General features: G+C 41.8%; 4 protein-coding genes across 4 annotated transcripts; 3 read left to right on the forward strand and 1 right to left on the reverse strand.

The window, feature by feature from the left end:
* The first annotated feature begins 1,955 nt into the window (after positions 1–1,955).
* Positions 1,956–4,678, forward strand: LOC104450783 (sucrose transport protein SUC2). Its single transcript, XM_039310022.1, is given in 10 exon segments — positions 1,956–2,316; positions 2,318–2,560; positions 2,562–2,770; positions 2,773–2,940; positions 2,943–3,347; positions 3,350–3,397; positions 3,492–3,563; positions 3,672–3,715; positions 4,251–4,344; positions 4,347–4,678. Coding segments are annotated over 10 exon segments (1,467 nt in total). The 5' UTR covers positions 1,956–2,212; the 3' UTR covers positions 4,427–4,678.
* A 4,374-nt stretch (positions 4,679–9,052) lies between these two features.
* On the forward strand, positions 9,053–13,079 carry LOC120292119 (transmembrane protein 18-like). The gene is given in 6 exon segments (XM_039310025.1): positions 9,053–9,451; positions 9,454–9,476; positions 10,708–10,813; positions 12,321–12,469; positions 12,568–12,613; positions 12,616–13,079. Coding segments are annotated over 6 exon segments (486 nt in total). The 5' UTR covers positions 9,053–9,336; the 3' UTR covers positions 12,663–13,079.
* Positions 13,080–14,187: 1,108 nt separating this feature from the next.
* On the reverse strand, positions 14,188–17,594 carry LOC104450782 (5'-3' exonuclease). The gene is given in 7 exon segments (XM_039310024.1): positions 14,188–14,700; positions 15,252–15,403; positions 15,501–15,723; positions 16,053–16,104; positions 16,106–16,288; positions 16,924–17,094; positions 17,174–17,594. Coding segments are annotated over 7 exon segments (1,194 nt in total). The 5' UTR covers positions 17,579–17,594; the 3' UTR covers positions 14,188–14,692.
* A 2,427-nt stretch (positions 17,595–20,021) lies between these two features.
* Positions 20,022–24,264, forward strand: LOC120292118 (dihydrolipoyllysine-residue acetyltransferase component 5 of pyruvate dehydrogenase complex, chloroplastic-like). The gene is given in 7 exon segments (XM_039310023.1): positions 20,022–20,502; positions 20,504–21,185; positions 21,559–21,750; positions 21,849–21,936; positions 23,532–23,602; positions 23,684–23,767; positions 23,872–24,264. Coding segments are annotated over 7 exon segments (1,443 nt in total). The 5' UTR covers positions 20,022–20,281; the 3' UTR covers positions 23,977–24,264.
* The last annotated feature ends 709 nt before the right edge of the window (positions 24,265–24,973 follow it).

The raw sequence follows: 24,973 nt of genomic DNA on the forward strand, positions 1-24,973 counted from the left end.
GGACTTGATGGACCCATCTATAACAATTGATGATGAATTTAATGGGCATTTTCATTTTGGGATGATAACACAAAGGTCAAAATACTATACTTATTATGACGTTAATATTCCAATTTTTTTTGTCATGAAAACTTTAAATTATGCTCACAATGATGCTAGAACCTCCAAACCTTTTTTAGTCATCAAAGATCCCTGACCCATTGTAACAATAATACTATAAATTTTTGTTACAACAATATAAGTTTGGGATGTTGATTACTTAGAAAAAAAAAAGTTTTGGGTATTCCGTCACTATGACAATGGGCAAAGGGAAAAATTACAAAAAAAGTCATGAATGTATTGTAATTATGCCAATTTAGTCCTAAACTTTTTTGATTTTACCAATTGAGTCTTGAAACTTTGCATTTGTGTTAATTTAATTCATTTGGTTAATTTGGATAGGAAATCGTTGACATGGACACTAGTCATTTTAAGTGTCACATAGCGTTGATATGGATAATTTAAGATAATATTTTAATTTTTTTCAAGTTATCTATTTATTTTTCCTTTTTTCTTTCTTATTCTTTCTTCCTTCTACCTCTAGCTAGTCATCAAACCTTACTGATCGGCTAGAGGCAAGCTGACGACCTTATCAAGCTAGTGAGGTTGACCTCGCCAATGGTTGATGAGGCTAAGCCTCGCCATCACCAGACCTTGTTGGCTCTCGCTCTAAGAAGGGAAGGGAATAAAAAGAAAAGAAATATAAAAAAATCAAAATATATTATTTAAAATTATCTACATTAGCGGCGGCCATACCATGTAAGATAATTGATATCTATGTCAATGATTTCCATTCAAAATTTATGGAATGGACTTAATTGTTATATATGTTAAAGGTTTGAGATTTAATTGGTTAAAAAAAAGTAAGACTGAATTCTTCCATAGGCAAAATGCAGGATTTTAGTGATAAACGGATGGCATTATTGTCACAATGATATGTATTTGGTAAAAAAATTGGATATTGATGTCACCGTGGATATAACTTAAAGTTGTTTCGCTGGTCCCTTCCATTTTTCACTCCCAAGATACTTTGCTTTGATCCACCCCTTTTCATAAGTTAAGTTCATATACTTCAGACTAGAAACAACCCCTCCGAGCCATTAATCTTTTCGTAATCAATATAAGATTGACCAAACTCAGATAATAAGAAACAAATCGCTCAAGTTGTTACATATGAACACAGTAAAAGAAGATTAAAAAAAAAAAAAAAAAAAAAGCACGTTATCTGGATCTGGACTATCTGTGCACGCGAAACATGGCAACGGACGCCTCCCAGGTTTTTCTCCCCAATTTCAGGTTGGAAAATCGACAGCCAAGGACGGGGATCAAGATACACCGGGGGACGGAATCAAATTAGCACGTTTAGTAAAGTTGCATTTGTCTGTTCTGTCCAACAGCATCTTCCTTGTTATTTTTAACTCCAATTAGGTAAGATGTGACGTGGGTTCTTGACTCCGGAGTCAAGGATCGATTAATAAAAATTAATTGGCACGTTCCTAATTTGTCCGTACCCATCTCACGTCGTATCACATCCTATGAGGACGCGACCTTTCTTGTCTAGGGCTCCAGCTAATCTTCAGGTCAAATTTTTGGGGACAGTGCCAAATAGTATTCCTGTAACCATCCTCATAACCACTGTCCTCCGCGCTTGGAATGGCAAAAGCAAGTAAAGGACGAATAAACGGAAAATGGGCCTGCAAAAACGCTGCCATGCTGCGCGCCCAGAATGGCATTGGATATGTCCGAATCCTAGCGTACCAAATATAGCCATGGAAGTGGTGATTCGTAAGGCCATCGGGCTGGATCCTTATCCGCTGCCAGCAACGCCTTCCTAAAATAGGACGGCGGAGGAGCGACGGGAACGGATGTGAACCGCTCCCTCGCGTTCATCTTTATCCCCCTCTCTTCGATCTCTTTCCTTTATAAGAAGCTCGTTTCCATATATATCCGAAATGATCCATTCCCCAAAAGGATCTGCTCCGAGCAACGAATAAAGGGAGGACTAGAGAGAAGGGGAGAGGAGGAGATTCGCAGGGTGGTTTCTGGGGTCTCTGTCGCTCTCGTCTTGTCTGTCCCGTCGCAGTCGCAACGTCGTCGAGGAGGAGATCGAAGGGAGCTCAGGAAGGACTCTATATATCACGGGAGTGAAGCTAGCAGCGCGTGATTAGCGAGCATGGAGCACGGAGGTCACGGCGAGACCATGGCGCCGCTGTGGAACATCATCGTGGTCGCGTCCATCGCGGCCGGGGTGCAGTTCGGGTGGGCGCTGCAGCTCTCCTGCTGACCCCTACAGCCAGCAGCTCGGCATCCCGCACATGTGGGCGTCCTTCATCTGGCTCTGCGGCCCCGTCTCAGGCCTCCTGGTCCAGCCCATCGTCGGCTACTTCAGCGACCGCACCAAGAACCGGTTCGGTCGCCGCCGCCCCTTCATCGTGGCCGGCGCCGGGTTCGTCGCCGTCGCCGTCTTCCTCATCGGCTTCGCCGCCGACCTCGGCCACATGGCCGGCGACAAGATCGACGCTGATGAAGCCGCGCGCCGTCGCCATCTTCGTGGTCGGCTTCTGGATCCTCGACGTCGCCAACAACATGCTCCAGGGCCCCTGCCGCGCCCTCCTGGCCGACCTCTCCGGCCATAACCACAAGCGCATGCGCGTCGCCAACGGCTTCTTCTCCTTCTTCATGGCCGTCGGGAACGTCCTCGGCTATGCCGCGGGCTCCGTCTCCAACCTCCACAGTTCCTGCCCTTCACCACCACGCCCGCGTGCGACGTTTACTGCGCCAACCTCAAGACCTGCTTCCTTATCGACATCGTCCTTCTCATAACCGTAACGGCCATCGCGGTCTGCTCAGTCAAGGAGACCGTGCACCCGCATAAGGATGTGGTCACCGGCGAGTCGAGCCAATGACGCCGTTCGGCAGGGAGGTGACCACGGCGTTCAAGAACCTGACCAAACCAATGTGGCTGCTCTACCTCGTGACCGCCCTCAATTGGATCGCGTGGTTCCCCTTCATCCTCTACGACACCGACTGGATGGGCCTCGAGGTGTGGGGCGGGAAGGCGCAGGGGACACCCGAGCAAAAGCGGCTCTACGACCTCGGTGTCCGCGCTGGCTCCATGGGTTTGTTGATCAACTCGGTGGTCCTCGGTTTCGGCTCTCTAGTGGTCGAGCCCGTGGGCAAGCTTGTAGGCGGCGTCAAGAGGTGGTGGGCCATCGTCAACTTCATCCTGGCTGTCGGCCTGGCCTGCACCGTCCCCGTCACGAGGGCGGCCGAGGCGTACCGAAGAATCCACGGCCTTGTCCCGCCCCCAGCAACATCAAGGCGGGCGCTTTCGGCATCTTCTCCGTCCTCGGTATCCGCTCTCGGTGAGTATCCCTTCTTCGATTCCTACTTTCCATTAGCGATGGAATCAAACAGGAGCGACCAGTTCACTAACCTTCCCTCCCGTCCAACGTTGCAGGTCACGTACAGCATTCCATTTGCCTTGGCATCGATCTACTCATCCAGCGGTGGCGCTGGCCAAGGTGAAGGAATCATCCATTTTGTGTGAAATAATTCGTTCTCATTTTTTCGGCTTCTTCGACCAGATTAAAACTGATGAATTTGTCATATGATCATCAATTACCTTACAGGGCTTTCTTTGGGTGTTCTCAACATGGCCATCGTCATCCCGCAGGTAAATATAACAAGAACACAATCGAATCTCAACTTGCATCACTTGAATATGCTCTAATTTTATTTTATTTTTAATTACGTCCATCTGTATTGACCGTTTCGTACTTGAAAGAAATAGAGAAGAAAATCAGGAAGAACACTTTCGAGGCATTTATAATTCTGCAGGAGCCCACGTGAGGAAATGAGACGTTCTCATCATGTTACTTTTATGATACTGACGTACTCACTTTTGGATCTTCCTCGTACAGTCGCATGTGATACGATAACATCACAATCTTCTCCTGCCTAAGAACATGCTAGGTTTTTTTTTTTTTTTTTTTTCTTTGGTCAGAAGAACATGCTAGTTTACGTATACAAACCTTCCGTCTTTCTTATGATATCCCGAGAAAGAGACATTGTCGTCCCATAGAAGTATCGTTCTCTGCATAGCCAAAAGAGCCGCACCTTCAGTTTTGACGATTCTATTCGATTAGATGCCTCGGATGATGATTAACTCGAGACATTTCGTTTCTGTGCTTTCTAATCTGGTTTTGTAGATGATCGTGTCTGTGGTGAGTGGGAAGATCGACCAGGCATTCGGAGGAGGGAACTTGCCGGCGTTCATCATGGGTGCCATTGCGGCAGTCATCAGCTCCTCATGGCTCTGTTCGTGCTTCCGAACCCACCAGCAGATGCTTCCATCCCCGCCCTCATGGCTGGTGGTGGACATTGATTCGAAACCGAGGCATCTTGCTGTTCCTTTAGCTGCGATGATCTTCCTCTCTTTTCCCCCTGGTCCTTAGCATGCTTCTTTTGTTCCTGCGGTATTGCTCGGCTGCATTGCCCGACTATTGCCGGATGCAAAATGAAGTCAGCTTCGCTGCGGGGCTTCTGTTTTTTCTCGTGGTTCTCGCGGCTTGGTTCCGATTGTGTATTTCCCCGATTCTGAAATATAAAAAAATTAAAAAAAAAAACTTACAAATAGGGAATCTCTATTTCCTATTGTAACTCTCCAATATTCACTACTACTTCTATTCTATCTGTTAAAAGTGTGCTGTTATCAAAGCTTTTTCGTACTTGATATCCGCGCACTACCCTGATACAAGAGTTCAACGCCGTACGATACGTGCTAGAACACCGCCAGAATCAGATTTGGCTCACTTCTATATATAAGATAAAAAGGGAGAAGTCGTATGGAGCAGCGGATTGAATTTATGACTGATTTTGATATATAAAAAAATCGATAAGATTAGAGTAAAAATTAATTAGTTTACCTTAAAGTTCAGTATTGTCTATTAAGAATGCATTAGAGTAAAAATTAATTAGTTCACCATGAATTTCATATTGTCTATTAAGAATGCAATTCTATATGGGGCAATAAATTAGATTTATTATATATATATGGTTTGATTATTAAGATTGGGTAGGTTTGTTATATCGAGCATTTATTCTCCGGGACGGTGATTTAATCAACTAATGATATCATTTTATTTGTTACCATATAGATTTGAATATCCCAGTTCGACATTATCCATATCTTGAGGCTAGAAAGCCACGGAAAAAAAAATCCTTGATAATTCTACTCGTTGAAGTTCGTAGGTTTCGAAAATTTTCGCTCGATGAAACACTAAATGAGTTCCACCAACGATTTCGAATGCTATAAAGAGAAAGCAGCTCGACATTAATCGAAATTTAAAGAAAGAAAAAATTGGTAATAATTCATTTGGGTGCCTTTTTGTGTGTGTGTGGGTGTGTTATTTGTTTTAAATATTGCTACTTGCGTCATTTAAATTTGATTCAAAGGAAAAGACATTAAAAAAAAGGGTTAATACCTGAAAAACCCTACTAGTACAAATTTACCCAAAACTATTTTTTTGACCATAAAAAATCTAAACCTCACATCCGTGACAAATTTACCCCACTGGGACCATAAAAAACCCTAAATTTGTACATTTATAACAAACTTACCACAAACTAATTTATTCGATCATAAAAAACCCATAACCGGTAAATTTGTGACAATTATACCTTCGCTAAATTGGATAAATACCGCAAAAGAATCACAAAAATTATAAATTTGCATTTAAGTGTAAAATCTCAAATTTAGTATACTAGTTAATTATCACGTGTCATTTAACTTAATTAAAATTTAATCTAAAACGGAAAGGTAAATTTGTCATAAGTATACTGGAGTTTAGGGTAAATTTGTGAAAGGTATACCAGTTTGGGGTTTTTAGTGATCAAAAAAATAGTTTGGGGTAAATTTATCACAAGTGTATTACCCAGTTTAATTTTTAGGTATTAACTCCAAAAAAGAAAAAAAAAACTTCCGGAAGATATTAAAAATGCATGAGGATTCGATAGCTTGTGGTCATGACGTTTCTTCTGCTACAGAAAATGCTTATGGGACGAGTACTCTTCTGTTTCATGGTTATTTCAACTGTCTATGTTTAACTAAGACAAGAATGTGTTCGTTATATTTCATGGGCAGCTAAAATGAAATGACCATGTATATTACATCTGGTCAGGTTTTGTTTGCACATATTTACGCTATTTTTGCTTGATTTGTCAAACATCAGTATAGGAATTTTAGTCCTAACATTTTCATGGTGGCGAGGGCCCGGTCTTATATTTGGAGAAAGGTCCTTTTCTTACTTTTTTTCTTTTCCTACAACCATTCAAATGTAAAAGGTCCACTTTTAACTTGACATGGGTAGAAAATCATTTTAATTGTGAGATCAATTTCTCATTTTTTTGTTCCGCTGCTATGTCGCTCAAGTGTTTTGAGGTAGAGGCTTTTGATGGCCCGCTGATTTTCATGTCATTGGTTTCTAGCATTCTAACAATTCTGCGGGGAAATTCATGAAAGAGGCGCTATTTGCTTGCATTTAACGCCAATTTAAAATGCTGCCGGCAAGTTCAAAATCTACTAAACTTTCCGGAGGAGCTGATGGTGAATTAAAAATGTTCTGGTTAACGTTATCCTCAAGTTCATGGCCTATAATTGATCTCTCCAAACTCTCTTCAGCTTATGAAGATTGATGATCTGGAGTTGCAAATAATTTTACCTTGTTCGATATCTTACATTTGGCGAGTAGCGAGGTGAGATGATAGTACTATGGAGACTGATAACAACTGGGCCTTGACGTTGAATTTCATCTGGATCCTGAGTGATCGATGGGTTCTGTCCTTGAAGAAATCTTTGGAACGATAAAGCTCTGCTAAAAAGTTTTCATGGTTGTATATCTCTCTTGTAGAGGTCTTAACAAAGCAGAATCTGCTCGTTTTCTTCGGCTTTCACTTGCACTATAAGTGCAGATAATGAGGCCGTCTTATCACTAGATGATAATGAATTACAAATCCTATTATGACTTCTGCAAATTATCTAATTGAAGTTTCAAGGAAGACATCTGCAAGTCTAAGATACTGACTATCTCATTTAAAATAAAGTAAAATTTATTGAAGTACAAGCAAACTCTACAAGCTTTACCTTGTCAGATGTCTTTCATTAGATACATTTGGTTTCGGAGGACAATATCCTGGAATCTTGTTGTCCATACTAGAAATACTACACGCGCAATAGTAGTGATATATTTGGATCATCTAGTTTTCTCTTTTTTGCATTTTATTATACTAGTTTCTAACGGTTCAGTGAATGGCATCATGTGTGGAGAAATTGAAGCTCCCATTATAATCTTGATCCCTGGCCTAATGAGTGATTCTTCTTCTTCTATAAGTGGTCTACTCCCTGCAGTGCCTTCTTTAATGTGACTTAGTAGGTTCTGTTGTCACCCTGCTTCATTTCAGAAAGATTTCACTTAAGTTGAAGGATCTGTGTTAATTAAGATCAGAATCTCCATGGAATTTCATGATGCTTCACAATTCTCATGACTTACTAGTGTAAATTTCTCCTGCAAATTTTAACCGCATGTGGGCATGGCAGTATTCATGATTCTACTATGCCATTAACTCTTCTTCTTCTTTTTTTTTTGGTAAAAGGTAATAGATAAAATGAGGAAAGCCAAAAGTATAAAAGATCACAGCACCAAAAAACTTGCACTCAAGATGAATAATCATAATGAGTGGAAGTATGCCATGATGTAAAACACAAGGTAGTGCCCAAATGAGGACAAACAACAACAAGAAAGGCACGGCATGAACAACCGGCAAAGAATAAGCATCTCAACGAAGGAGAGAGAGATGTCGGCTCAGATCACTGCTTGGTTCCTTTGAAGCATCAGCCGAAACTAGGGTCGATTACGGGTCCCCTAAAAAGATAATGGGATCGATGCCCCAACTCCTTTGCAACTCTTGATTGCCTCATATTTCAGTAACTTTCTATAAATGATCATTTCTCCTCTTACATCTTGAAAAAAAACTCTGCAATATACTCACAAATACAAAATTTCCGTTTCCTTGAAATTTCGACGAGGAATTAGCCTTACCAAGTGGATTTGGCACCAAGTGGCACAATAGACATTCATCCATGTTCAGAGGAGTGTATATCCTTTCGTCTTATCCACTTATCCAGCACTTCAAGCACATCTTGATAGGAACGAACTTACCTGCTAGGTGTGTAATGTACATGATATGCCTCTTCCACAAGGTATTAGTTTGACTCTTTTTACTCGTAGATTTTGTCTTTAATCACAAAAGGCCTTGAAAAAAAGTGGGCTGGATTCCTGCGATATTTAAGCAAATAGAAAACTATTAGCCCTGTTTGTCTCTTATATGTTAAAAAAACTTCATACTCCACAAGATATCCTCCGTTGCTGTTGACTTCGCTAGAATGCCTTCAAAAGGACTCGACAATGGAATTCCCGGCTTCATAATCCAAAGATCTACCTCGAAACATCGAACCATGCCATCGACATACCTTAATCCTCTAATACTTTCTTTGATTTGTTTTCTCATCGTTCTCACGATTCTCGCGCGAACTCACGGCTGGGCGTTCCCCCGCCGCTCCCAACTTGTCGCATTCTCCTCTCTATTCGCGCACGGGGGCCGTGCTTTCCATACGTGACACCAGCATCGTGGATGCAGATTTGGTCGTGCCCATCAACCGATTCATCCGAAGTCATCTATCTTTCAAATGGCGCGGGAGAGAGACGAGCAGCATCCTATTCCCCTGGCGCGTTCCCATCCCGGGTTCCGCATTCGCTGAGAAACGCTCGGTCCGAGTCATTTCCGTCGAAGCCCATTCTCAAGTGTACGAAGTGGTCGCTTCATACGTAATACGGGCCCATAGAGTTGGGCCTCATTACACTTTTCTTAGCCCACGATATTCTTGGGCCGGGCCGGGTTGGTCCGGCTTTAACGAAAAACGGTACTTTGGAGTTCTCACCTGGCGCTACTCCTCTCTCCTTCCTGCGGGATCGATCTGCTGCTTCGAGAACCTCCACGAACGCGATCGTCGCTTCGAACCTCCGACGTCGGCGCTACGTAATCGAGCTGCGATTGCCGGCGGAGCCGTCCGCGCGGTGAAATCCCCGACTTCTGCCTCTTCCACAAGGGCATTAGGTTGACTCTTTTCACTCGTAGAAGAAGCGTTCCCCGACTTCTGCCGCCGCGCCGCTGCTCCGCGACGAGCCCCGGCGTCGCGTCGTTTGAGCGTAGTGAGGAGGAGAGGAAAGGAGGGACAGGATGGAAGAGCTGAGTAAGGCTATGGAACAGCACATGGACCAGATGGCGGATCTCGTCCAGAAGATCTCGGGCGAGCTCCGATCTGGACTTCGGCCTGCGTACGATAACCTCATCGGGTTTTCCATGCGATTGATTGGAAGGTTTCGGTTTCTGCTCCTTTTCCCTTCTTTTTTTCCCGTTAAATCGCATTGCTTACTTATATAGAAATACCATTGCGATTCTGGTGGCCCGATACGGTAGTGAAATTCGTGCGGCCATTTGTAGCAGTTGTATTGCCAGGGACCGAAAGGAATCGCATTTTTCTGGTTTTGATTACTTTGTCAATTTAAGATCGTGGTTCTTCGTATATTGTTGATGTAGGTGCCGGTTTATTTTCAAAATTTTAAAATTTTTGTGTTTTTTTCACCACGGGAAACTTGTATTTTTGTATCACATTGCTCAGTGGCGCTTGATTTGTGTCATTTTTCCTCCTAGACTTTCGCAACCTATGTCAATTTGGCTATAAATCCAGAAAGTCAGCATTTTTCCAGAGGCAGAATTCAATTCCTCTGGAGCAAATGAGTCGTGACATGTAGCTTTGAGAATGAATTGGCTATAACTATCCAGACGAACTGTATGATGCCCATCTTTGTCCTATTTTTTCTGTACCGCGTGCTTCAAGAGGAATAAATTTCACTGAAACGGCATCGACTGTGAGGAGGCAAACTTAGGTGGCAAACTGTGTATCTCCCTTTTATCACTGTGCACCAAATGCTGCTGTCATGCTTGTTCTTGTAACCCTTGTTTGTTGAGGTTTGTAAAGGCAACCTCTACTTGGCTGAGTTTCCGTGGCAAATTACATTTCTGTTTTTAATAGTAATACTGGTCTGGAGGATGGTGACTGGTTTTATTATCGTATCAGTGTATATCTAGGTGTTAGGCAATTTGGTGAAAACTTTGCTTCCCAGATCCTGAACAATACATGTTCTCGTGGAAATCCAACTATGCTATGTTAGAAATGTTGGAGAAGACACATATATTGGCCTAGTATATTGAACCATTGATTAACTTCATCTTGGATGAGCTAATATTCGGCCGAAGTTGGTGGTCAAACCATTTTTACATGATCTGCCAATCTGTATGGATGCCATTAGACCCTTTATGTTGCTAAGGATATAGAGCATGTGAATTTTCTCACTTCATCATGGTGGCCAAGTGCTCTTGATGACTCTGGACATCATCAAATTTTGTTATTATAGCCTTGCCTAAAAATTTTCACTTCTGTCAATATTTATTTCTGAAGTATTGTTGAAGTTCGCCTGGTGTTGATGATTAAATTTAAAGCACTGTTTCATAATTTTATGATTGTTAATGTTGACAATTTTTTTTCAGGAACCTTGGTTAATTTGCTTAATCTCATTCCATATATTGTTGCTGATAATAGCAATCATCTCAAGGAAGAGTGTCAACTTCCAAATGTGTTTATTTCTGCTGACATGTAAGTGTTCTACCAAAATGCCACTTATGAGTTTTATCAGCATTTTTGTGCTATAATATGAATGAGTAGCATTAAGTGTACTTTGATTCCTCATTTTCTTAACTTCTTGCCATAAGTTGATGTTTCTGAACCTTCACTCCTTCCAATGTGGGATTCTTATACATGGCAAAGCATTGAGTAAATGGCATTGACACCAGTAAGAATATGACTTGCATGGGATTTTAAAATAGTAAATGCTCTTTTAAAATTGACTTTTAGGTCAGCTTGTCCTGGTATAGAATCCGCAAAGACAGAAATTGCAACGCTCCTTGCCAGTATGTTCTTGGTCTGGTCTGAAACAAGTGGTACTGGCCTTACCAAATTCGGAATAGTCCTGACTATGTTGTACCCCTTAGCCATAGCTTTACTAGTGGAGGTGATTCTCTACACCCGAGGAATGTTTGTTGGAATGAAAATACATAGATATAAGCGCTAATACAGATTTACACTATTAATTCATCCACCTCAAGGGTAGAATATTCTGCACTCCTTTAATTTTCAACAGCTTCAACTGGCTGGAAATCTTTGCACGTATTTGATGTATGAAGGTCCTGTTTTCTGTTATGGCTGAATGGTAGTAACATAAGTAGGCCTCACTGGCTTTTATCTTTCTGTTCTTATTAGGGATTTCGTCCTTACTATTTGTAGTGAGCTTTGCCATTATGCGAAGTAAAGACATATGGACTTAAAGATGGTACTTGATGTATTTCTTCTTAACATGTCCAAGTGAAGTCACGCCTTTGTCACACAACTTCTATATTGCTTGTACGGAAGCAACTCTTGTAGAATTTCTCTTGAAAACCTGATATATTCTTTCACCATATATATGTGGGCATCCTTGTTTGTCCTTGCACATTTCCACCAATGCTTGCAGCACATTTTGCTTCCATCATCAATCTTCCTATCATAAACCTAATTTTTTATTTGAAACATGCATTTCTTGCCCAGGCCTGCCACCAACTTGACAGGATGACACATCTGCTCATTTTCTTCATCGTTGGCACAATTCTCAGAGTCATGCGAGCATTATTCATATGCATGAGGTGCCAAAGCACTTTTCCACATTCACCAAGCACTTTCTTCAATGAGAATCTTCTGAAAAATACATTAACCCATCTCCTCCATAATCTTAAACAGTTTATCATGGTTAAAGCTACAGTTTATTCTGACCATATTTCCATTCATCTTTTCAAAGCCTTAAAAACTTCATCCTCTGAAAGTTGTCCACAGAAAGTAATTCTGCATCCTTGCAAATTACTCGACATAAAGAGTGTTTCTTAATAAACCTTCACGGGAAAGCTTATGAAAATCTCTCCACCATCTGCTTGGTACAATTTTTTAGATGAGATGCTCATTTGTTGCTTGTGCAGCAATTATGTGCCCGGTGGAAGAAAAGATAAGATTCCTTTAGCTTATCCTGTACTAAGTCTCTTCTGAACTTCAAGTATGTTTTTCTGATACTGTGCAGTGAGTGGTGTTTATCTTGCTGAGAGGCTGAATAAAATTTTGGGAGACAACTGGAAGAGCTTTGCAACGCAGAACTATTTTGATCCGCAAGGAATATTTCTGTCAACACTCTGGTCAGGGCCTCTACTGGTTATTGCAATCGTGATCTTGGTATGTGTCTGCACATCATTTGGCTCCTACTCAAGTATTAAGATATGATTCTGTGGCAGCTGCATCTTTCTGATTAAAAAATTACTTATATATTGCAGGTAAATACACTTCTTTCGTTGTGCCATCTGATTGTTAGGTGGAAAAGGCTGAGCTGAGACATAGAGCAAGGCTTTCTCGTAATAAGCAGGACTGACCTTTTATTCTGCGGTAGTACTGAGGTGATTCATGGCACGATGCATCAGTCTCTCCTGATCATGCTATTTAGCTCAAACACCTCCAATACTTGATGCACGTGACTTATGATGACGATATATGGGGAGTCAATCTTTTATCACATGCCTTTCTTTCTGAGCTTCTCCTCATGCGGAGTTAGTTATGGTAAAAAATTTCTACACTTCGATCTTCAGTTTTGGATAGTATAACATCATACTTTGAAAAGTTTTGTGCTCACATGGTGTTTTCTTTTTCCGTGGTGTAAAGCATCTTGCCTAACACTTTGGGAATCATATAAGCAGGAAATCCATCTCTATCTTGAACTTAATCACGGTTCTTTGTATTTCATGTGACCTTTGTTTATGGTTGACGTAATTCATGGTGCGTTTTGGTGAAATTTATGAGTATTTTGGGAGGAAAACGGTGCATTCTTGTTCTTTTTGTTGTCTTACATGACTTTTAGGGGGAAGTTTCAAACTTTGAAACTTGAAGGTGAGCATGTTGAACGAAACATCAAGCGTGGTATTAATAACTCCCATATTTTCATTCATTGCGGTTAGACAGTAGGGGACAGAGGAAAGATCGTTGTGTAATTAATGAGGAGAGAACATCGCCTGACTGCAAAGTTCTTATTTTCCCTTCTTCTAATTTCCACGTCACTCGACACGTGTCACAATTTTAATGGATCACGCGTGCAAATGACGTGGTGATTAGCAATCACTGAATATTTTCTCGACAGTAGGGTCAGGTTTTTTAACTTCACAAAGCTGGCCTGAAAGCAAATTTGAGAGCGACTTGTGAATCACATATTGAGGAGCTGTTGGTGTACTTTTCGTCTAGATTAAGGATCATAATCAGATGGTGAATCACATATTGAGGAGCTGTCTGTGTACTTTTGGTTTAGATTAAGGATCATAATCAGAGAAAACTTACATCCATCAATTTTTTATTTTTTATATTGTGGATTATGAATATGGATATTATCCAAATTTTTATTTATTAAATGTACGTGTGGGGTGATATTCATATTTGTAAATTACATACCTGAGACGAAATTTCGTTGAAATAGGCATGGAGGATAACATATATGCTGTTTTATACGGTTGCAAGGGCAACTTCCGAGTGTTTCATGTTCATCTTGGGGGAAGGTCTCGAGTATTGCTTTGAAGAGCATGTGACAAGCCTATCAGTACAAGTTCAACCCATATCTTTCGCCTGGAAATTGTACCTGATTCCAATGCTTCAACAGCCTTTCGATGCATATCCATCGTACTTGAAATAAATCTAATAATGCAACATGCCCCAATTCTCATCATTTTTGGAGGCCTCAATCGTAGGGTCCCAAAGTAAACATCTTTACAAGTGAATAAGGAAGAGAATGACAAAGGAACATGCGAAGAGGAGGAGGAGAAGAGAAGGGAGTGATGAATTCGGCTGTTCTCACAGAAGTAAAGGGCTGCTCCTAAACACGAACATGGTTTCCTTGGGCTAAACCGGACTGAAGAGCAGGAAAATGCGCCGGGGATAAGCTTATTAGCATGGCTATGGCTTTGTTCTTATGGCCAATTGGAAGACGGCCAAAAACAAGTTTGTTAGAAAGATGAGATATATCCCATCTACATGCATCCACCGCCGATAGCTATTACAGTACACAGAATATCAAGCTCAAACCCCTTGGGAACATATGCACCATTCTGACAGCACAAAATTAATAAGTAACACCACGATGGAAGCCACTTGAACCAGATGAAATCAGCTGCACCGCATGACTCTAATCTGTCAAAAACTAGTTGCTCCTCCACGGAAAAATATACTAGCCTCGTGAGGAAGGCGAGGGTAGGAATAAAAAGAATCCCGTTATACCTCTGTTGGTTGGATAAGTGGAGTTTGGTATTTCAGAACCAGATTGATCCCCCAAATTCATCTTTTACATTAATCTCTCCCTTGAACATCCCGTCTTCCATTATGCCAAGTTGCCAAAAAGATGTTCTGCAACTCCCCACCTCAACATCATCTATCTGAAGTATAATGATAAAAAACAGGAAATCAAGCAGTGAAGCTGCAAAACTAGATATGAACTGAAAATTCCAAGAAGAGATAGAAACTTGATATAGCTAGATAATGACTAGAATTTAATCACTCATAGGCACGTCTTGATACATGCATGCATAGGATGGACACGAGTTCATCGGGATGAAAACAAGAGGAATGCTAGTATCCCTTGAATAACAGAACGTATGGCTCTCATGTTGGCATTAATAATTTGCAGAAGAGACACCTTGCTCCACCTTTATTAGCTAATGCAATGTGGCTCACTGATTTGAAGTCTAGACTAAGATGGATTGATTGTAAAATCTAGTTCAAATGACACGTATAAAATCAGTGTTTAGTAGCACTAGAACCTTCAAATTGAAGGTTATGGGTTAAATTGCTAAGGGAAGCACCAGACAAGTCTCCAACCTTTTCCCTTTCTGGTTCTAAGGGCCAACATCTACAATGAAACATCATCTAAGAATAGGCCAAGTCTGCAAAAGAGGTTATATAGTAACTCTTCTAAAGAGGTGCTAACCTTCTGAGTTTGAATTCTTTGGAGAATGATGTCTGTTTCGATTATAGAGCTTCGCCTCTCCTAGCAATGTGAGGAAGGTAGATAAATTTCTTGAATCACCAGTGGAATTTCTTTCAACCAGCCACTCCTCTTGAAGAAAAACATTGACATCCCTGTGTAACATATCGTTTATCACATCCTGGAACACAATAACCTGAAACGAAATACTCACGATTGGAAGAGGAACAGAGAAGGTGAGAAAAAGTTTACCTCTTCAGTGCTAGAACTTCATAATTTCTTCGCAGATAATTTGCATGCTTTGTTAGGGCTTCTTGTGCATATTGTTTACCCACAGTTCTAACTGCTGCGGTGTTTAGTAAATTTTCCAATGATCCATGTTTCTTTAGCAGCTTGACAGCAGTCTTCCGACCAAATGCTGGAACCAGGTGTTGGATTCCAGGAACACCATCAACATCATCACCCAGGATGCATCCTAAGAAGTATTCCAATAATTAGTTTCTGGAAGCCCGAGAAAGAAAAATAGGCCATGTAAAAAGGAACAGCTGTGTGGAGGTAGTGGATCCCATTGTAGTTACCCAGTAGAACATAAACATTCATCTAGATCATAGTGTAATCACCTGTAGTGAAGGATGACCAGTGATCTGATTCTATACTTAAACAACAAAAAGGAAAAAATGCTGCAGAAAAGAAATTTGATTCACGGTTTATTATTCGTAAACTTTAAGCCTGCTTCCATATTTCTAAAGCAGTAATTAGTTATTGTCTTTGACTTCTAAAAACAGTAATGTAGCACATACTTACTAAGGCTCAGATCGGAATCCGGATCACAGTTATACTGCTCGATATAGTGCTTCCAGAGTGTAAAAGGACCAGCGCTGTAACTCATCCACAGGCATAACAATCTGGACATCTTCAGAAATCAGCTGCTTAAAATCTTTATCAGGAGAGGCAATGACTACTCGATACCCTTTTTGAAGAGCTTGCCCCACGAGAGTAGCTACAACATCATCTGCCTCATGGTCTTCAACTTTAATGACCTGAATCACTTCATGTTATCACCAATTGAATTCCCGAAATTTTAGTCACTTAAAAAAATATTAGTAACTATTAAGATGACCAGGAGACAGCCGGGTGACCAAAAAAAAATCAGCCCTTTACATCTCTGGTACTAACGCTTCTGATAACCAAGTGAGTCTATATTCACTTTGTCATAATTAGATAATCACTCCCAGACAAGATTAGTGCTCTGATAAGTTTAAACAAATGAAACAGGGAATCTGAATTCATCAGGATCTTTGTGAAAAGTCCATCAAATTAATGGAGTTTAACATTGCTAAATTCCACAAGGAATGCATAACATATGAATTTTCAATAGACCGTTTCAAGTTTGTTCCTTTTGGTCATGAAGGAATTGCCCAATTAGAAAAGAAATTCTAGAGACTTGAATATTTTACTTTCATACCATGGATGGATAAATATTTGAAATATGCTCACTGTACATCAAGCAGATTCCTCTGTTTCTCTTCATATATAGACCATCATCCTATCATAGATATGGGATCCAACATAATAGTTGCTTTACAAAAACAATTCAGACATACAACGATTGCTACAGTCCCAACACTTATTGCTACAATTCAAAGGATAAAGATAGGTTCATAGGCTTACAAACCGGGACATTGCATTCCTTGAGGAAATTTATGACGGATTGATGAGACCTTTCCACTGAGCTCCGCGAAGATCTTAGCAAAGGCGAGACATACCTCGAGAATTTCCTCCTTCGTGCTTTATACGAAGGTAACAACCGTCTTCGATGCTCGCTGCCCCTTTCCCCATCAAGAACCTGCAGACCAACATCCGCAATCAAAGTTGGGATTGAGGAGAGAGTCAGAGAGAGATGGAGACAGAGGCTGGTGACTCACAGCAACAACTGGGTCGCTGTGGCTGACTTGCGAGAAGAAGAGGGAGATCCAGCGAGCGAAGGAGCGCAAGCTGGGAGTGCTTCCCTCGTAGCACAAAGGGTTCACGTCCAAGAAGAAGACCCTCCTCTTGCTCGCCTTCGCCTTCGCCTTCCCCTCTCCTCTCGCCCCGACGCTGATACTACTGGGTTCGCCTTTCGAGCAAGATTGCACCTCAGCTGTTCGACGGAGTGACACCGAAGGAGATAAGGCCGCCTGGATTCTCCGCGTCTTGCTTGCCCTTGTCGCCGCGGTGGCGGCAGCACCGTTTGCATCTGCTCTGATCTTCAGGCTCGCGGAGAAGGGAAAGGACGATGGCCATGGCGCCGCACTCGGCCGAGGCCTCACCTGCGCCATCTCCATCATCATCTTCCGGCTCAAGCACGCCGAGCGGTGGTTGCTTCAGAACGGAAGTACAGTCGTGTTACTGTTTTTAACTTCCGCAAGGGATTCTCTCATCTAACGGTTAAATTGCATTTTGGCCCCCATATTTTAGCACTTATTGGAAATAGTCCCCCGACTTTTTTAAATTTCTGCAATGTGCCCTCTAAATCAAATGCTTGAAATCGGTTGCCGTTCCCCCCCTAAGGTTGACTTCGGCCGTTTTTCAAGCGAAGCTCCGTCGCATGCTCGTCACGTGACTAATTAGCTCCTTTTACAAAGAACAAATCTATCCATCAATAAAAGTGAACTGCATTTTGGTCCCTGAGTTTTGGCAATTTCCCTGCTAAAGCTTTGATGTCCTCCCTAGTGTTCACTTTGGCCAATTTTCATAGAAGGCAACTTTCAATAATTTTTCAAATCTAGCCCATGCATTAGAAATAATCTATCATATAACCAAACTTTGAATTTCGTTTCAATTGTGGCGTCTAGACTCCATCCAAACATTCGAAATTATCATGCAATAGACCAAAATTGGATGTCATCTTTAAAAAAATTGACCTCTTAGAGCTTGCAATATAGGATAAGGCATAAAGCAAATAAAAGAATGCAAAGCAAAATATGTATAAAGCAAAAGAAATGATTTTATTATTTCTATTACTAAGGAGTGATGGAGGCCAAGCACAACTACTAGGCGAGGGCAAGACAAACCCTCGCTTAGGTTGCCTTGGTCGATCTCCGGTGGAGACTAGATACCATAAGAATGAACGTCGAGGTGATTTTGAAACACATCTCAATATTTTAAGGGAACATTAAGAATAAAAATTTGAAAAGTTAGGGGGCAACTTGCTACATGTGCCAAAATGTAATTCACCATGTGTTGTAAGGCCGATTTGAAGTTCACAAGGAAGCTATTTAGTCACGTGACAAGCGCATAACCAGACCTCTAATTGGGAAAATGGTCGGAGTCAACGCCGGGAGGGCATCGAGACCGATTCCAAGAATTCAATGGGAACATTAAAAAAAAAAAAAATGGAAAAATTGTCCAAAAAGTTCTAAATGCATTATACGATGATGAATTCAATCATAATCCTTTAATTTTTTTTCAATTCAATCTTAAACCCTTTGAAAATTTGCAAATTTAATCTTAAATCTTTCGATTGTGCCAATTCAATCACAAACCTTTAAAGTATTAATCAAACTAGCTCTATACCTTTAAACAAATTTCCAATATAGTTTTTCCGGCTAATTTTGGCTTAATATTGCTAATATGCCAATTGTCCTATGTAGTAAGGCCGGTACTAACATGGACATTTTTTAATTTTTTTAAATTAGAATTTTATTTATTTATTTATTGTCGATTTTTATTTTATTTTATTCATTTTTTTTTTTTTTATACATGGTCGGTGAGGCTACTAGCCACTAGCCAAGGGCTGATGACCTCTGCTCACCATTAAGCAAGGTCGCCGACCTTGGGCAACGGTTGGCAGCCTTTCGTCGGGACCTACGTGAAGGCATTGCAAGCCCCTGCAGTCCATAATGAGGGCATCACAACCCTCTGTCACCCTTGTTGTGGCAACAAGGACTGCGACATCCTTGCCTCACCATATATTGGCAAGGATGTTGTGGCCCTCACTTAGTTTGGCAAGGGCTCGCAAGCCCTTGCTTGCCATTACTGTTGAGGCCCTTGCCTCAACGCCTCACCTCGCTAGATATGGTGAGGGCTTGCAAGCCCTTGCTTGTTGCCATTGAAGGCTAGCCCTCACCAAGGGTTGGGGGTGCTTGCTGATCCATGCTCAATGGCTGGTGTAGGTCATTGGCTCTCGGCTAGCATTGGTGGCCTTGTCTAAAAGGAAAAGAAAAAAATAAAAATCAATAAAATTTTTGGAAATTTTTGTTAAATTATCCATGTCAATAGCGATCATGTCACATAGAATGATTAACTTTAACTAGGCAGTCATGTCAACAATATTCAATCAAAATTAGCCGAAACGACTAAAGTGACAATTTGTTAAAAGATTTATGACTAGTTTGGCAAATAATTTAAAGGTTTAGGACTAAATGATATAATCAAAAGTTTAGGACTAAATAGTCAAGTTTTCAAAATATTTGAGATTAAATTGATTGCCGTACAATAATTTTAGAAATTCTTGGATAATTTTCCAAAAAAATTCGAAAAGTCGAGAGAGGAATATAATACGCAAAAAGATGTTCAAAAAATTTCAGGACACCTGTTTAATACGAAAAACTTAATCGAGAATTAAGAGGGTCAGTAGTAGGATCGTCTCCTCAGTTACGTGTTTCTGGATTAGAAAATGAGAGAAATCTAGTGGTGTGGAAATGAAAATACAAAAGGAAAAAAAAAAAGAAGAGAGAGAGAGTGTTACAGGGGGAGAGGGACAATGCAGATATAGTCGATCAAACCAAACCAAACTCAAAGACCCCGACATCACTTTCGCCGGTAAAGGTTGTTGAAACCTTCGCCCGCTTTTTCGATGATTTCGATGACACCCACGACACGACGACGGCGGTCACAATAATAACCCCCCCAACCGGCAACCGCATCGCACGCACACACTCCCATCGTCCCCGCCCTTTCATCATCATCATCATCACCATTTCTCTCTCTCGCTCGCGCGTGCTCGCGAACTGAGGGCCGAGCTCTCGCCTTTCGCTGACGCATTTCCTCGAATGGCTCGCCTGCTCCAGACCCCGTTCCTGCCTTCTCCGCCCTCCCTGCACGCCGCCCGCAGGAGGTCCCTCCCCGGCCACCCCCGCAATGTGCCGAGGGCCGCCCCCGCGATCCAGTCCAAGATCCGGGAGATCTTCATGCCCGCCCTCAGCTCCACCATGACGGAGGGCAAGATCGTGTCCTGGGTCAGGTCCGAGGGCGACAGGCTCGCCAAGGGCGAGCGTCGTCGTCGTCGAGTCCGACAAGGCCGACATGGACGTCGAGACCTTCTACGACGGTTACCTCGCCGCCATCATGGTGGAGGAAGGCGGGGTCGCCGCCGTCGGCTCCGCCATCGCCCTCTTGGCCGAGACCGAGGAGGAGATCGCCGAGGCCAGGTCGCGGGCGGGGGACGGCTCGTCCTCCTCGCCGCCGCCGCCGCCGCCGCCCGAGGCTTCCGCGGCTGCGGCTCCGGAGCCGCACGTCGAGGCCGCGGCCCCTGCTGCTCCCGTCGCGAAGGCGGCCGCGACAGTGGCTGCGGGTGGTGGTTTGGCCGTCCACCCGGCTTCTGAAGGGGGCAAGCGCATTGTGGCATCGCCGTATGCAAAGAAATTGGCGAAAGAGCTGAAGGTTGATTTGGGAATGTTAGTGGGCAGTGGCCCGATGGGAAGGATTGTGGCTAAAGATGTGGAAGCGGCTGTTAATGCGGCTGCGGATGTGGCAAGTGCGGCCACAGCTGGTGCTGCAGTGGCTGCACCAGTGGCGGCTCCACAGAGGAGTGCTGCAATTGAATTGGGCACGGTTGTTCCGTTCACAACAATGCAGGGTGCGGTGAGTAGGAATATGGTGGAGAGCTTGAGTGTGCCTACTTTTAGAGTTGGCTACACTATCACCACGAATGCGCTTGATGCTCTTTACAAGAAGGTAATGTTAGGACTATGATAGTGATAATTTCCTTAGCCATTCATTTTGGATTGCCAATGACAGTTAGTTTGACAAATTTAGCATTTTCCTGCATGAACTATGCATTGACCTTGGAATGACTATTTGGTTGGCTGTGTCATTAGAGCAAAGTTCCAGATTAAAGCCATGATTCTGCCCGAGTTAAACTTATATTTGCGGTGTTGCATTACTTGTAGTATGGTGCCTTGTGTTTAGCTGATATATAGCAGGTGGAGTGTTGACGTACTTGATGGATGCTTACACGGTTTCTCTTGTTTTGAGTGGTCTACTTTGGTATTGTTCGCCAATAGAGACATGTTTTGTTGATGATGTTGTGATGTTGTATGTCTTATAGATCAAGTCAAAGGGAGTCACAATGTCAGCATTGCTTGCTAAGGCGACGGCACTTGCATTGGTGAAACACCCTGTCATCAATTCTAGTTGTAGAGATGGAAAGAGCTTTACATACAACAGTAGCATCAACATTGCAGTTGCTGTTGCTATAGATGGGGGGCTGATCACACCTGTGCTTCAGGATGCAGATAAAGTATTTGCTATTTGCTATTATCTGCCTTGTAGTGGTTTTCTGTTTTATTATTGAATTGCCAGAAATTTTGGGAGAGCTTATGGTAATGTACGGTTTAGGTGGATATCTACTCTTTGTCAAGAAAGTGGAAGGAGTTGGTTGACAAGGCCCGAGCCAAGCAACTGCAACCTCATGAGTATAATGCTGGTGAGTACATAATTCATTCCTTTCCCACATCATCTTATGGTGCCCTTATTTATATGCACGATTCTTTCTGTAATTGTAGCGCTTATTAATCCGGTTGGATTTTCAAACTTTTAGAATGCTTGTGTTTCTTTGATTTGAGATAAAATGTACGGAAATGGAAGTGTTGTTGAAGTCAAAGAACTTCAAGTAACGAGCTTAGTTATTCAGGATAGTGGCCATAACTAAATGGCCCACATGCGACAATTCTTCCGTTTCATGCTGGGGTGCAGTCAAATAGATGGTCGTGGATTTGAGAGTTTCTTTTACTCTTGGACTAAAGTAAGTTTCAAAATCTAAAATTCTGCCGACAGCTCAAACAGATCTTAGTTTTTCTTTACCATGATAATAGAGCTAGACAGTTTAATGGTGTGCTTTATATTCTAAACTAAAGACAAACCTAAAGATTAGTCCTATGCCCAGAAAGAGCATTGACGAATTATGCCTCTGGATGACAATCAACTTATATAAGCCTGGAAGCTAATACTGTAGAATGATGCAAAGTATTCAACTTTTTTTTTCATACACTCCTGAGCTTTTGCCACTTTTACCATAAAATTGAAGACATGGTTGTGATGAAAGAATTAATTTCTTCTATACTTCTGGAGATTAGGATATGATTGATGTTGTTAGATGAATTGTGTGGTGAATAATTGTTTCGTTTGCACAATAAGAAGATATCCATACCCCCACCACGAAAAAGAGTATTGTGGCATCTCACTATAACCAGTGTTTCACGTTGAGGGGTTCATTCCATAGAGAGATAGATGATTATTGCAATGGGCTAATGGCACAATTAGGGTAGTGAGGATTCTCTTTTGCTTGCCTTTGCGTTCTTGGTTATAAGTTGTTCTCTTGTGCTTATGCACTTGCTTTGCCTTAGTAGAAGAGTACAATGAGAAAGAGGTAAGAGCAAATGGTGAGAATTCTCTTTTGCTTGCCTTTGCGTACTTGGTTATAAGTTGTTCTCATCTGCTTAAGCATTTGCTTTGGCCCTAGTTGATGATACAATGAGATAGAGGCAAGAACAAATTGAACAGATTCAGATATCTGTTTGCTTCATGGCAGTTTTTCTGAGACTAGGGTCTCTTTAATTTTATCTCTTGATTTCCATAGCAGCTGAGAAAATGTGGACTCAGCTTATCGTTAGTGGTCTGTACCTGTTCTGAGTTCCCAGACGGTCCTTCCTGTCTATTGGCTAGCTCCGGCTTGGAGCATTCTAAATTCCAAGGTTTCCTCTTTTCAATGTTTTGCACTCAGTCTCAAAAGCAGGGTATGCCATGACCCCAGCTTGAGTTGTGATGTCACTTGTTTCCCTCTGGTTGATTTTCTAGTCTCCACGGTGGCAGCAGAACTGTTTCACTGCCGGACTGCAGTATGCTTGTGCAAACTGAGTGGGCAGAGTTTCCTTACTTCACAAAGAAATTTTTAACTTCTTTGCACCCTCTTTCATGCCAGGCCCTCCACAGTTATTCTTGGACAATGGCTTGCTCAGTGTTAATAGTATCTTTGTGATATCTTTGTGATTTGTTTCTTATCATCATTGGTTTTGTTAACAGGTACCTTTACTCTATCTAACCTTGGAATGTTTGGTGTTGATCGGTTTGATGCCATTCTACCCCCTGGAACTGTAAGTACTGTACCAAAAATTCCTCTGGCTTCTCGAAAATGCAACAAATGGTGTAAAAATTTGACACGTGCCTTTATGCAGGGAGCAATCATGGCTGTTGGTGCATCCCAGCCCACAGTTGTGGCCACAAAGGATGGTCGGATTGGCATGAAGAATCAGATGCAGGTAAGAAAGACATCTGCTTATTATTTTTATGATTGGGTGTTTATGTTTAAGTTCTTTTAGCTTCATCAGTATTTCTAACACTGAGCTAAAATAAATGACATCAGGTAAATGTCACGGCAGATCATCGGGTAATATACGGTGCTGATTTGGCTCAGTTCTTGCAAACTCTGGCCAAGATTATCGAGGACCCAAAGGATCTTACATTTTGATAAAACATAATTTGAAAAACAAGGCTTTATGCTGTCTCATCCATTTTTCTCAAGAGAATGTTGGTTGCCCTGGAAACTAGTTTTGTCCTCCTTTGATTTATCAAATTTTGGCATCAGCTGAATCAGTTCCAGGAGAAAGTGAGCTAATTTGCTTGATTGAACTCCGTATCCCAAAGTAGATTCCACTGGAGCAACGGCCTATTGAATTGTATCATGTGGATGTATTGAACAAGCTTTTAATCAAGTCATGCTTCTTCAAATGCTGCCTCAATGAATGGATTTTGGCTATTAGTTTCTATCATTTGCATGATCACGCTGGGATGCTGCAGGATGAACCTGTTTTTTGAGGTTTACGTAGCAGACTGGCTAAGGTAACATAATGGGATGTGAAACCTGCGTCTGAATTCTAAGATGATGCATATATTGCCATGTGAAAGAAGAAGAAAATTGACCTTTCTTGACCTCATTAAGCATATGTATATGGCAACCGTGCGGTAAATATGTTTCTAGAAAACATAAAATAGTTATCTACCGAAGTTTATAATAAGGCAGAACTTCTGAACTAGACACCGTCTCGGCGCCCATCTTTCCCCACATTTTTTTTTGTGATTGATACGACAGGGATAGGCATAAGACAGGAATTGCGAGAAGCTCTTTATCGCAAGTGGAATGTTGTACCTCCTCGTGGTATGGTCATTACACATTACTTGAGAAATCCTTCATCAGAAACCCTTGCAAGGTTGGAAAAATGAATTCGGGCCTTTTTAAGTGCAATGCCATGGCAAAGGGGATGTTCAAGGCTGGGCTAGTGGCTATGATGATTTGAAACAAAGGTGAATTGTGCCAGAAAGTGCGACTACATGGACCATCTCCAAAAGAATCATACCATGGGCTTTGTAAGGTCGACGGAAAATCTGTTCTACACATACTGTTGCCACCAGCCAGAGCAGAACCATGGACCCACGCGGTCAAACGCACATTGAATCATCCAAAGGCC

Source organism: Eucalyptus grandis, chromosome 3 (genome assembly GCF_016545825.1).
Source record: "Eucalyptus grandis isolate ANBG69807.140 chromosome 3, ASM1654582v1, whole genome shotgun sequence".
Taxonomy (NCBI): Eukaryota; Viridiplantae; Streptophyta; class Magnoliopsida; order Myrtales; family Myrtaceae; genus Eucalyptus; species Eucalyptus grandis.